Here is a 14,416-nt window from a genome sequence, read left to right as displayed (position 1 = left end):
GGACCCTGCTTGGGATTCTCTTTCCCTCTCCCTCTGCCTCTTCCCTGCTCACTCTCTCTCTCAAAAATAAATAAAAACTTAAAAAAAGGTTTTCATAGGTCAGATGATAATTTGGCTGAAAAGCACAGAGGGTAAAGTAGCTTTCACAGAAATTAACTTACTTTAGGCAAAAATCACAAAAGTATACAAATTGCTAATATTCACTTTCAAAGTCTGAAATTCAACTCAGGTGGCAAGCCATCATTTCACAAGCATAGAATATTATATAGTTTGAAGGGACTTTGAGATTACTTGACCTAACTTCCTACTCAAAAGAGAAGGATGTCACTCAAAAATAAATGACTTTGATTAAAACTAAAACTAAAAATTAATACCAAGTATCACATTTACCTTTTGTAGCAAATCTCATGAACAGCCTATTTCCTTTAGCAAGTTTGTTAGCTGGACGAAGGTCGTTTCTCAGCAGAGACTCTTCCTCTACTTGAGACAGTGTGTCCAACTTAAAAAAGAACATTTTCAATATAAACATTAAAGTTTCGGTCATATGTATTCAATAGCAAAATCACCACTAATTGAGAAAGCATTCTGTAACAATGCCACGTCTCAAAGCATGACAGCACTGTTCCTCTGAAGCAGTTCTAAGTCAGAGGTCTTCCCTGAACATTCTGAGAGTCTCCATCATTCTCTCTCTGCTTACCCCCCTCTTTACGTTCCTCCACAGCACTCCTCACTTCCTGACATTGGATTACTATCTGTGTATCTTTGCATTGTCTGTCTTCTCTACTAGAATACACGTTTCAACAGGGGAAGGGCTTTGGCTTGATCTATATCCACAGCACCTAGAATTTGGTATATAGTAGGTACTCAATAAATGTTCTTTAAATGAATACACTTTAATATTTTCAATAAAATACACACTCCATTAGGAAGTATTCCATACTTGCCTTTTCTTAATTTTACTGATTAGATAGATAACACTTCAAGGTATTTCTCAATAAATGAGTAGCATTCTAATATGTCAGGAAAAATCACCATTACAGCCACACGAACTGAAAGGCCAGGCACCTGGTATGCCCTCCAAAGATCTAACAGAGAAAGCCAGAGGAAGAACACAGCGTACTAAGCCTTCAAGCCTTATATAAAAAGACAGTAGCAGATTTTGCACTCAAACCCTGTATATATCTTTGCCCTATTACTAACCTCGACATCACTGGAGTTCTCATCTTCAACTTCTCCTTCTTCAGCCTCATCATCATCTGAACTGTCTTCCTGCTTGTCTAAAATACATTGCAAGGGACAAGATGAACCTTAATAGAACTCCATCTCATGGAATTTAAGAGTTCAAGATTTTCTCCCACTTTGGATTATCATAGCTTATTTTAGAAATAACTGACAATGAAATGCTTTACAATGCTCTGCACAGAAACCCAAACCAACTGTGTAAATAATAGGACTTTCAGCCCAAAAGTCCCTCCTTTGTGTTGTTACCTTTTTTACTTTTCTCAGATGACCTGTCCTCGTTGGCATCCCTGCTTCTTAGCTTATCCAGGGCTGGCAAAGAGCTCATATTGATAAGGGCTCGTGTGGCTGTCATCTCATCCAGCCAGACAACATTACCTAAAATAAAATGTAAAATAAAATGTGACATCAGCTTTTTAAAAACAGAGACTACAACGTGTTCATTGCTATAGCCTCATCTAGCTACAGGTTGGCATCAGTAAACATACAAACAAACTAATGAAAGAAGTACAGAAAAGTGGTCGTAAAACCTCTTTGATGAAAGTAACCTAGAGCTGCATTCCCAAATGGGGTTCCACAAAATAACTGCCAAGTATTTGATGAAAATGGGCTCTGTGTATTAAACCTGCCTGGTTCACTAGGTATTATGTAGCGTTAGCAGTTCTAGTGATGATAAAGATGATGATGATGATAAGATGATAACTATCAAACAAATTTGGATTATCCTTCATACTACTGTCCCCTACGGGGAAGCCATCGCTGTTCCTTGTCACTCGAACATGCTCAATGACTGTTTCCCCGCTGTAAAGCATGAGTGATGATGGCATCTATGGAATACAATGGAGGCAAGATAGCCACCTGGCTTTGTAGCAACTAACTTAAATCTGTTTCTTTAAGCAAGAGAATTTAGCAAGAAAAGGGTGTTGAAAGTCTTGTAGAAAAGAAATCTGTTGGGGCGCCTGGGTGGCTCAATTGGGTAAGTGTCCGACTTCTGACTTTGGCTCAGGTCATGATCTCACAGCTTGTGGGCTCGAGCCCCCTGTCAGGCTGTGCTGACGGCTTAGAGCCTGTAGCCTGCTTCAGATTCTGTGTCTCCCTCTCTCTCTCTGCCCTTCTCCCACTCGCCATCTCTCTCTCTCAAAAATAAACATTAAAAAATTTTTTTTAAGAAATCTGTTTAATTTTATTTAAAACAGCCTTTCTCAAAACAAAGTGACCCTTATATCTCACTTACATCTCAGTTGGGAAATGAAAGTCTACAGAATCTTGCTTTTGTTACAAACATGCCATGTGGCCGTGGGTAAACAATTTCCCTTCTCTGTTTTTCAGTTCTGATGTACAACAAGAGTTAGCAAAACTGGGTAAATCTAACAAGGGTCCCTCCGACTCTAATTTCCCTTAGCTACAGTTTTAATGACCTGTAGGCCAAATCCAGCCCACCACCTGTTCATTTATTTATTTATATTAGTACCAGCTTTATATAGGTATAATTAATGTACAATAAACTACACATCCCCCATGTTTTGTAAAAAAATAAAATTTCTTTGGAAAACAGCCAGGCTCGTTCAGTAACATACTGTCTATGGCTGCTTTCATGCCACAATAGCAGAGCTGAACAAACACAACAAAACAAAGGCTGTATGGCCTGAAAAGCCTAAAATATTCACTGTCTAGTCCTTTATAAAAAAAGGTCTGTCAACCGTTGATTTAGATGGTGTAAGTTAAGCAAATGGAAAAACGGAGAAAACTCTTCTACTCAATCATGTTTCTCCTTCTTTCAGTGAAAACAATCAACATCTTCTTTAAAAGCCTTTTTTTTTTAATGTTTTATTCATTTTGGAGAGAAAGAGAGTGAGGCAGAGAGAGGGGGACAAAGAATCTGAAGCAGGCTTTGTGCTGACAGCAAGCCCAATGCTGGGCTCGATCCCACAAACCAGGAGACCAATACCTGAGCCAAAGTCAGATGCTCAACCAACTGAGCCACCCAGGTGTCACTGAATCAACAACTTCTAAGGAAAGCAGCTGGGTACAGTTTAGTGGCTCAGCACGCTGGTGGTAAGTAAAGCCAGACTAGAAGTGAGTTAAGATAAGAAGCTGGCAGAGTGGTTACCACAGGTCCTGCCAGGCTTGGAGTGGGGTGGCAAGTGAAAATTACAGCAAGTTCACAAGTTGGAGGGCTCACAGGTTAGAGCAAGCAGGTGAAGTTCCAAACTAAGCAGAGGTGAGAGGTCTGATATAGTGTCAGAGGGTTCTAGTTTACTTCTAGCTCAGATACTAAGGCAGAAACAGACCTGTGAGTAACTGCATGGGAAGGTGCATAAATAAAACTAACGCCTGAATGTACAGCCCCAAGTCTATATAGTTGGATCCACAGTTTTGTTGGGAAATTGTGTGAGTTAAGGAGGCCTCGATCATGTATACAAGACTCAGATACCAGCAAGCAACCTCCTAGACCCCTGGGCTGACTGGGAATATTCATGTTACATGATCTGGCAGATTAGCTAAGACACTCTGGTTCTCATCAATGGGCAATCTTTCTCTCCTGGGCTAAAGGCAGACGTTAGGACATAGACAAGTAGTCTGAACCATAATCATTCACCATCTGAGATGGCAAGAACTTTTGCAATCATAAACAAAAGCATATTCAACAAAAAACCTGCATGTACTTACAGGACGTATCATCCAACCATTCAATATGAGCCGGAGGATATTCCTTAAAATAGGAAAAGATATCCTGGGTACTCATCTCATCTACTCCACAGATGTAGATTGTCTCCAGTCTCACTTTGGGAATTGCTAGAAAAAGAAGACACAAAAGAGATGATAGAATTTTCCCCACCCGCTACTGCACTACTGTATACCAGTAGTCCTTTGTGACAGTTCAGATAACGTGTTTAGAAAAAAAATATGCTAAAAGAGATGACAATTATTTCAAAAGAAATGGGATATGACGGTAAACTATTTTAATTTTTACCACGAAGCAACAGCATTAAACAAACGATCTCATTTAGAACAGACATATTAGGCTGAGAAAGATGAAACAAATGGTGTTGGTAAGATACATGATACCTCTCCCCAAACTAGCCTGCAATAATTAAAGCAATGCCAAATTCACAGGATTACCCCTTGAACTTGACAACCTGATTCTATAAATTTTAAACGTATATCTAAGAGAGATGTACAATAATAAGGACAATTCTGAAGGGATGTTGCCTCTAAATATAAAAGAAAGTATCAAATTACAGTAAAGAATCTTACAAAGCAATAATAAAGTGATAGTGCAAAATAAAAACGGACATGAGCAGACATTTCACACAAAAGGAAATATAGACAGTCAATAAACACATGAAAAGGTGGATCTCACGAATCATCAGGGAAATGCACAGTAAAACAGCACACCAGCTTTCACTGCCCATCTACTGTGTAGGGCCGGCACCCTCATTAATGATCTTGGCTAGATCTTCCGGGTAACCTGCTGCAGCTTCTACACGCTTGCTGCTTCACCTTGTGCTTGTACGTTACAGAACTGGATGGCTTCTTTCCTCAAACCTCATGACCCAACCTCTGCTGCCTTCAAACTTTTCTTTTGCAGTTTCCTCATCTCTCTCAGGCTTCATGGAAGAGAAGTGACTCAGGGCCTTGCTCTGGATTAGGCTTTGGCTTAAGGAATGGGCTGGTTTGATCTTCAATGCAGACCACAAAACTCTCTCCATATCAGCAATAAGACTGTTTCCCTTCTTATCATTTGTGTGCTCACTGGAGTAGTACTCTTTATTTCTTTGAGAACTTTTCCTTTGCAACCACCACTCAGCTGTTTGGCACAAGAGCTCCAGTTCTGGCCTCCATGTCTGGGCTTTTGACACGCCTTCCTCACTAAACTTAATCACCTCTAGCTTTTGATTTAAAAGGAGGGATGTGGATCCGCCTCTCACTTAAACACTTAGGGCCACTGTAAGGGTCATTAATTGGCCTAATCTCAATACTGTTGTGTCTCAGGGAATGGGCACTCAAGGAGAGGGAGAGAAACAAGGGACCAGACAGTTGGTGGAGCGGTCAGAACAAACATGACATTTATCAAGGAAGTTCTCCATCTTATAAGGGAGTGGTTCGTGGCATCCCCAAACAATTATGACAGTAACATTAAGATCCCTGATAGGGATCACCAAAACAAATACAATAATAATGAAAAAGTTTGAAATACTGCAAGAGGGGCACCTGGGTGGCTCAGTCGGTTAAGTGCCCGACTTCGGCCCAGGTCATGATCTCATGGTTTGTGGGTTCGAGCCCCGTGTCGGGCTCTGTGCAGATAGCTCAGAGCCTGGATCCTGCTTCAGATTCTGTGTCTCCCTCTCTCTCTGCCCCTCCCCCACTCATTCTCTGTTTCTCTGTGTATCAATAATAAATAAACATAAAAAAAATATTGCAAGAATTACCAAAATGTAACACAGAGATACAAAGTGAGAAAATGCTATTGGAAAAATGGCCTCAACAGACCTGCTCAACACAGGGTTGCTACAAACATTTAATTTGTTTAAAAAAACAAAAAAAACACTACCTGCAAAGTGCAATAAAGTGAAGTGCAATGAAATCAGGTGTGCCTGTGCAATGTGATGACATTAAAAATTAAAATATAAACACCACCATACATTTTCTAAGGGTATATATCTGTGAACACAAAGACCTAAATAAAGGCCTGGTATAATTCACACTGAGAACAGCTGTTACCACTGAAGGCTGAAGGCTATAGTCAAGAAGGAACCTAATGAGCAATCTGTACTCTGAAAACTGTAAAACACTAATGAAAGAAATTCAAGATGACACAAAGAAATGGAAAGACATTCCACGTTCATGGGTTGGAAGAACAAATATTGTTAAAATGTCTATTAGCCAAAGCAATCTAAAAATTTAAAACAATCCCTATCAAAATAACAACAGCATTTTTCACCAAACTAGAATAAATAATCCCAAAACTTGTATGGAATCACAAAAGACCTCAAATATGCAAAGCAATCCTGAAAAGTTAAAACAAGAGGTATCACAATTCCAGATTTCTCTTACATGACAAAGCAGTAGTAATTAAAACAGTTTAATACAGGGAGCGTGGGTGGCTTAGTCGGTTAAGCGTCCAACTCTTGATTTCCACTCAGGTAATGATCTCATGGTCATGAGATCGAGCCCCATGTCCGGCTCCATGCTCGCCTGCGATTCTCTCTCCTCTCTGCCCTCCCCTTGCTATGCGGTGTACATGTTCATGTGCTCACTCTCAAAATAAATAAACACTAAAAAAAAAAAAAAAAATAGAGGGATGCCTGGGTGGCTCAGTTCGTTAAACATCTGACTCTGGCTTTAATATGCATTTTCCTGGTTATTAGTGAGATCAACCTTTCCATCCGTCTCTTGATTTCAGGTCAAGTCATGATCTCAACAATTCATGAGTTTGAGCCCTGCATCAGGCTCTGCACAGGCAGAAAAGAGCCTGCTTGGGATTCTTTCTCTCTTTCCCTCTCTCTCTGCTCCTCCCTTGCTCACGCACTCTCTCTTCTCTCTCTCAAAATAAATAACTAAACATCATAAAAATAAGAAAAAAAGAGTGCACGTATCATGGTGAGATCAAATAAAATAACAAAAGCTGGACCCTCCCCAAAAAGGAACCACAGCTTTACCAGGATCGTGTTAGTTTTTTACTAAATACTTTGAGCACTTAATCTTCATAGCTGTGAAATATACAAACATATTAACAAATTTTTTAAATACCTGTATGTGTATCTACCACCTAACCTTATGCTTAATTTCTTAAAAAGACATGAAGCAAATAAAATATTACATATAAAACTGGGGCCTATGTAATTCTTCTTTACCCTTCTTTCCCTCCCTTCTCTGTATTCGTCAAGAATTCAATGTCCATTACTCCCAAGTATGTTTTCATATGTAAATTTATTTATTATTTATTTTTTGAGAAAGAGCTCATGCAGGCGAGAGTGGCAGACAGCAAGGGAGAGAGAATCCCAAGCTGGCTCTGTGCTGTCAGCACAAGCCTAACACGGGGCTGGATCTCACAAACCATGAGATCATGACCCGAGCAGAAATCAAGAGTAGGATGGTTAGGGGCACCTGGGTGGCTCAGTCAGTTCGGCAGCTGACTTCGGCTCAGGTCATGATCTCACAGTTCGTGGGCTCAAGCCCACAACAGGCTCTGTGCTGACAGCTGCGAGCCTGAAGCCTGCTTCTGATTCTGGGTCTCCCTCTCTCTCTGACCCTCCCCCACTCATGCTCTGTGTATCTCTCTCTCAAAAATAAATAAAAAAATTTTTTTACAAAGAGTCAGATGCTCAATCAACTGAGCTACCCTGGTGCCCCCATATATCTGTTTAAAACAAATGAACTTAAATACTTAAAAGTATATGAATACTTTCAGATAAAAAAATGTCTAAATACTTCTTGTTCTGTCATTAGGGTTTTGCTTTTTAAATGTTTACTGATTTTTGAGAGAGAGCGAGCGACCATGCACGCATGAGCAGGGGAGGGGTAGAGAGAGAAGGAGACACAGACTCTGAAGCAGGCTCCAGGCTCCGAGTTGTCAGCACAGAGTCCAACACGGCGCTCAAACTCACAAACCATGAGATCATGACCTGAGCCAAAGTCAGATGCTCAACCAACTGAACCACCCAGGCGCCTCTATTGTTCTGTCATTTTGAAGAGTACAAGCCACTTTTAATTAGAAATCATATAGATATGGCCAGACTAAATCAGGTGAGTGCTTTTCTGGCAGCCTGATTAGGAAGACAGAGATACCATCAAGACTTATAAACTCTGGCAAGCCCTTAGTAGTGACCAGCAGTTCAATAGTAAACAGAGGTGACAACATTACCTTGATTCCAAAACCAGACAAAGACCCCACTAAAAAGGAGAATTTCAGACCAATCTCCCTGATGAACATGGATGCAAAAATCTCAACAAAATACTAGCAAGCCAAATCCAACAAAACATTAAAAGAATTATCTACCATGATCAACTGGGCTGCAGGGCTGGTTCAACATCCACAAATCAATCAGTGTGATACATCACATTAATGAAAGAAAGGGTAAGAACCACATGATCCTTTCAGTAGATGCAGAAAAAGCATTTGACAAACTACAGCATCCTTTCTTGATAAAAAGCTTCAACAAAGTAGGGACAGGAGGAACATACCTCAGGAGCATAAAGACCATATACAAAAGACCCACAGCTAATATCTTCAGTGGGGTAAAACAGCTTTTCCCCTAAGATCAGAACATAACAGCGATGTCTACACTCTCACCACTGGTTTTTCAACATAGCGTTGAAGTTCTAGCCTCAGCAATCAGACTACAAAAAGAAATAAAAGACATCCAAATTGGAAAGGAAGTGGTCAAACTTTCACTCTTCACAGACAGCAATAATCTATGTGGAAAACCCGTAAGACTACACCAAAATACTGCTAAAACTGATACATGAATTCAGCAAAGCTGCAGGATATAAAATTAACGTACAGAAATCGGTTTCATTTCTATACACCAATAATGAAGTAGCAGAAAGAAAAATCAAGGAATCAAATCCCATTTACAATTGCATTAAAACCATAAAATACCTAGGAATAAATTTCAGCAAAGAGGTAAAAAGTCTGTACACTGAAAACTACAGATAGCTTATGAAAGAAACTGAAGACATAAAGAAACAGAAAAATGTTCCATGCTCATGGATCAGAAAAACAAATATTACGGGTTTTTTTAGTTTATTTATTTCGAGAAATAGAAAAATCATGAACGTGGGATGGGCAGAGAGGTGGGGGGGGGGGGGGGAGAGAGAGAGAGAGAGAGAGAGAGAGAGAGAGAGAGAGAGAGAGAGAGAGAGAGAATCCAGAGCAAGCTCCGCACTGTCAGCGCAAAGTCTGATGCAGGGCTCTAAGTCACAAAACACAAGATCATGACCTGAGCCAAAGTCAGACGCTTAACCGACTAAGCCACCCAGGCACCCCAGACCAAATACCATTAAATGTTGATACGACTCAAAGCAATCTATACATTCAATGCCAATCCCTATCAAAATAACACCAACATTCTTCACAGAGCTAGAGCAAACAACTCTAAAATGTGTACAAATCCAGAAAAGATGCCAAATAGCCAAAGCAATCCTGAAACAGAAAACCAAGGTTGGAGGCATTACAATTCCGGACTTCAAGCCATATTACAAAGCTGTAATAATCAAAACAGTCCTTGCACTAAAAAAGACCCATAGATCAATAGAAGAGAATAGAGGACCCAGAAATAGACGCACAAATGTATGGCCAACTAATCTTCAACAAAGCAGGAAAGAATATCCAATGGAAAAACAACAGCATCTTTAATAAATGGTTTTGGGAAAACTGTACAGCAACATGCAGAATAGAACTAGTCCACTTTTTTACACCATACACAAAAATAAATTCAAAATGGATGAAAGACCTAAACGTAAGACAGGAAATCATCAAAATCCTACAGAAGAAAACAGGCAGCATCCTCTTTGATCTTGGCCGCAGCAACTTCTTAGTAAACAAGTCTCCAGAGGCAAGGGAAATAAAAGTAAAAATGAACTATTGGGACCTCATCATGATAAAAGGCTTCTGCACAGCAAAGGAAATAATCAACAAAACGAAAAGGCAACTGACAGAATGGGAGAAGATATTTGCAAATGATATATCAAATAAAGGGTTAGTATCCAAAATCTATAAAGAACTTATCAAACTCAACACCCAAAAAAACAAATAATCCAGTGAAGAAATGGGCAAAAGACGTGAATAGACACTTTTCCAAAGATGACATCCAGATGGCTAACCGACCTGGAAAGATGCTCAACATCACTCATCATCAAGGAAATAAGATCAAACACAATGAGGTACCACCTCACACCTGTCAGACTTGCTAAAATGAACAAGTGAGGAAACTACAGATGTTGCTGAGGATGCAGAGATAGGTAAACACTTTTGCACTGTTGGTGGGCATGAAAACAGGTGCGGCCACTCTGGAAAACAGTATGGAGCTTCCTCAAAAAATTATAAATAGAGTTACCCTAGGACCCAACAATTGCACTACTAGATATTTATCCAAAGGATATAAAGATGCTGAATTGAAAGGGCACATGCACCCCAACGTGTATAGCAGCTGTGTCAACAATAGCCAAATTATGGAAAGAGCCCAAATGTCCATTGACTAATGAATGGAGTGAGATGTGGTATATATACACAATGGAATACTACTCAGTGGGCAAAAAGAATGAAATCTTGCCATTTGCAATATGGATGGAACTAGACTGTATTAGGCTAAGCAAAATTAGTCAGAGAAAAATAAATATCACGTGAGTTCACTCATATGTGGAATTTAAGAAATAAAACAGATAAACACAGGGAAAGGGGAGGAAAAATATGATAAAAACAGAGAGGGAGGCAAACCATAAGAGAACAAATAGGGTTGCTAGAGGGGTGTTGTGTAGGGGGATTGGCTAAATGAGTGATGGGTATTAAGGAGGGTACTTGTTGGGATGAGCACTGGTTTTATATGTAAGTGCTGAGTCATTAAATTCTACTTCTGAAACCATTATTACACTATATGTTAACTAACTTGGATTTAAATTTAAAAAATTTTAATTAAAAAAAATTAGTGAACAGAGGCCAAGTGCAAATGAGATGGATGTCCACATTGGACAGGAGCCTTCTCAATTCTTTAAGCTAAATCATGACTTTGAAGAAAAAATCCTGAGAAATACAGACATGGTTCTGAAGAAGGTAATGAATAACAGGAGAGCTCCTGGTGATGGCAGAGGGAAAAGAATGAAGATCAACTATAGGAGACGTGCTGACCTTGTAACAAGGATTTAATCACAAATAGGACAATCAGAAAAAAATAAAGACCAAAAAAATGACAAAAATAAACATCAAGAGTATCACAGCACTGTTCTATCAAAACCTTAACATTAAAAAAGAAAAGAAACCTACATGTGACAAAAAAAAATAGCTTAAAAACAAAAGGAAAAGAGTGTAAGGAACAAAGCTTCTAGCTACAGATGTCTATATTTAAAGATTTTATTAAACATTTTTATTTATTATTTTTGGGAGACCAAGCAAGAGTGTAGGAGGAGCAGACAGAGTGGGAGACAAAGTATCCAAAGCAGGCTCCAGGCTCTGAGCTGTCAGCACAGAGCACTATGTGGGGCTTGAACTCACCAACCGTGAGATTATGACGTCAGCTGAAGTCGGACGCTTAACAGACTGAGCCACCCAGATGTCTCTATTTTAAAGTAGAGAGAATGATATACAAATCTAGAAATGGGCAATGAACAATCTTGTTCAAAAGAAGAGGTAAAGATGTAAAGAAAAAGAAGCAAGAGCCATATCACTGCATAGAAAAACTACTCTCCATCATCTGGAGGATAAGAAAGGTTCATTCTCAAAAGAGAACCAAATTGACTGACCGTGGGAAGACCCATTAGAGACGGAAACTGTAAGCTCAAGAGTTGATGGAAGCCTGCCAAAGGAGAATGCTCAATACTTCCTCACCTTGCTAACAATGTCACTGCTTAAAATAAAACAAAAAAAAGGCACCTAGATTTATGCCCAACCTATGAGAAAGGGCTCATTGCTGATGTGGCAGTGAACAGATGCACTGGGGAATGAGGACTGGACATCTGAGTGCCAACTATAAGCAAGGTGGTAAGGGGCATCACCTATGATTTTCTAAGAGGAAATAAGACAATAAAGGACAGGATTTGTGTAGGACACAAATTCAAGGAAAATCCAGAGAAAAAGTAGCCAACTCTAAGACCTCACATTAAAATGACTAAAAACACTAAATACAGTAACTTGAAGTATGGGAGGCGATCCCCAAAAAAGAGCTTAGGTGAACACAACTTGCCAAAGAACAAACATGGAAAACAGATAAGGAGTAAAGTAATATATGACTAATATAAGAGAATGAATGTCAAAAATATAAAAGTCTAGAAGACTAATAATCAGGCATGGAAAATGCTGATGATCAGCTATCGAGTAAAAAGGAAAAAATCAGTATGACTACAAAGGGAATAAGAGAAATAAAGTCCACACCCAGAAAGGATTAGAAGGAAATACACAAAATGTCAACAATGACTGGGTTTGGATGGTGGACTGTGGGCAACCTCTCTACTTTCCTAATTTTCTTTGGTGAACATAAATTGTTTGCATAACATCTAATGAAAAAACAGTTACAGTCCAGAGTAAACAGGCTTATCAAAAATGCTAATGGCTTTGTTTTTAAGTGTTTGGAGCAAAACTGCTTTGGGAAGAGAAGGCAAGAAAAAGGACAGACCTGCTGCTATTCTAAAAACTGACAGTGGAGCAGCTATTATTACATAAAAACTAAAACCCAAGAGGGCGCCTGGGGGGCTCAGTCGTTAAGTGTTCAACTCTTGATTTCAGCTCAGGTCATGATCTCACAGTTCAGTTCATGACATTGAGCCCTGCATCAGGCTCTACACTGACAGCGTGGAGACTGCTTGGGATTCTCTCTTTCCTGCTGTCTCTGCCTCTTCCCAGCTTGCACGCACATGCTCTCCCTCTCTCCCAAACTATAAATAAAAAAAAAAAAAAAAAGAAGAAGAAAGAAATGTCATTCTCTGAAAATAAAAAAAAAAAAAACTTCTCAAATTCTATGATCCCTTAAGAAACCAAGTATTTCCCATAAGAAATGACAAAAGTTTACACTAATGGAAAAGTTTACAAGATGGGAAAAAGCCCTGGATGGTTAGGTTGGTTGGAAGGTTAATACAACACTATGAAATAGCTAGAACAGAGACTACTGTCACAGTCCTGCCATACTCTCCATGAATCCAACTGTATCTGGAATCTACACCTCACCTTATGTAGGGGATTTTGAGACTGGATAGAATCTAGAGGAAGAAGACTAGAAAGTCATGTCACATAAAGAAAGTGTAGGGCACAGGCTGCCCATCCCCTCACGAGAAGGTTTACTGTGTGAAAAGGAAAGGACTTACTGTTGTCCTAAGAGGTACATAGTAACTAAGAGAAATTATTAGAAAGCAATTTCTGTTCAACATGAGGAAATATCCAAATACAAAACTGACCACTTCATAAATATTCTTGTGCCATCACTAAGAAATATTCAGGCAGAGTCAAAAGACCATTGGAAATTTTGCCAAAAGGCCTGCAGCTCTGGGCAGGAGGTTGGTCTAGATAACCTCTAAGGTCCCCCTTCCAACCAAGAGAGCTTTGATCTTGGGGATAAGGAGACTAAAGCTGCTTGACAGTGAATCACTCAAGAATAGCAAGAAGTCTTGATACAGAATGGTCCAGTACGATATATCCCAAACAATGTCCCTGAATGCTGGCAGAGGGAATAGGAACACAGGCCTTAGTTAGACTGGCCTTCGAACCCCAGCCTTGCTACTTGCCTAGCTGTGGAACCTTGGGCAAGCTTCTCAACCTCTCAGCCCCTTAGTTTCCTCATCAGTAAAACAAACAATGAATACTCTCCCCTCACAGCATTGTTCAAAGGATAAACTGACCACCTAACAGAGTGACCGGCATATAATAAGCATTTATCAAGTGACAGCTTTTATTATAGTTGATATTAAGAAGAAGAAGAAGAAATAACTTGACACCTGGTGTGGCTGCAGGAGTTAAGATGCATTTTGCAATGTCCCCATTCTCCCAAGAGGCTAGGCCACTTAGATGACTACCTGGAATCTAGAGAACACCAGATAATGATAAAAACACGTTTATTGGGCACTTAACTGTATGTCAGACATACCACTCTAAGAACTGTAACATTTTAATAAAGCCTCTCAATAACCCTATAAGAAGTACTGTTATCTGTCTTTCTAGAAGAGGAAACTGAGGTTTAGAGGCTAAGTAACTTGCCCAAGGCCACAGAGCTAGAAAGTGACAGGTCAGGGTTCAGAACCCAAGCTCTTAACCATAACTACAACAGCTCTCAATCCTGACTGTACATATTTAGAATTACCCAGAGAGACACAAAAGAAAGAACTATCTCGGCCTACAGGCACATGAAACGATGCTCAACATCACTCATCATCAGGGAAACACAAATCAAAACCACACTGAGATACCACCTCACGCCAGTCAGAGTGGCTAAATGAACAAATCAAGAGACTATAGATGCTGGCGAGGGTGTGG

The 14,416-nt window shown here is 39.6% G+C and overlaps 1 protein-coding gene across 4 annotated transcripts in view; it reads right to left on the bottom strand.

The window, feature by feature from the left end:
* Nucleotides 1-14,416, bottom strand: part of NCBP3 (nuclear cap binding subunit 3) — a 41,703-nt gene that overhangs the window by 20,190 nt on the left and 7,097 nt on the right. For all 4 annotated transcript variants that reach the window (XM_029929249.1, XM_029929250.1, XM_029929252.1 and 1 more), the window contains exons 4-7: nt 3,910-4,035; nt 1,489-1,617; nt 1,201-1,277; nt 391-499 (exon numbers count right to left, since the gene is read on the bottom strand). In XM_029929249.1, the coding sequence (XP_029785109.1) occupies nt 391-499; nt 1,201-1,277; nt 1,489-1,617; nt 3,910-4,035 (441 nt within the window). The remainder of the gene's footprint in view (nt 1-390; nt 500-1,200; nt 1,278-1,488; nt 1,618-3,909; nt 4,036-14,416) is intronic.

Source organism: Suricata suricatta, chromosome 17 (genome assembly GCF_006229205.1).
Source record: "Suricata suricatta isolate VVHF042 chromosome 17, meerkat_22Aug2017_6uvM2_HiC, whole genome shotgun sequence".
In the NCBI taxonomy this organism is placed as follows: Eukaryota; Metazoa; Chordata; class Mammalia; order Carnivora; family Herpestidae; genus Suricata; species Suricata suricatta.
Note: the sequence above shows the minus strand (reverse complement) of the source record. Positions and strands in the feature narration are given on the sequence as shown.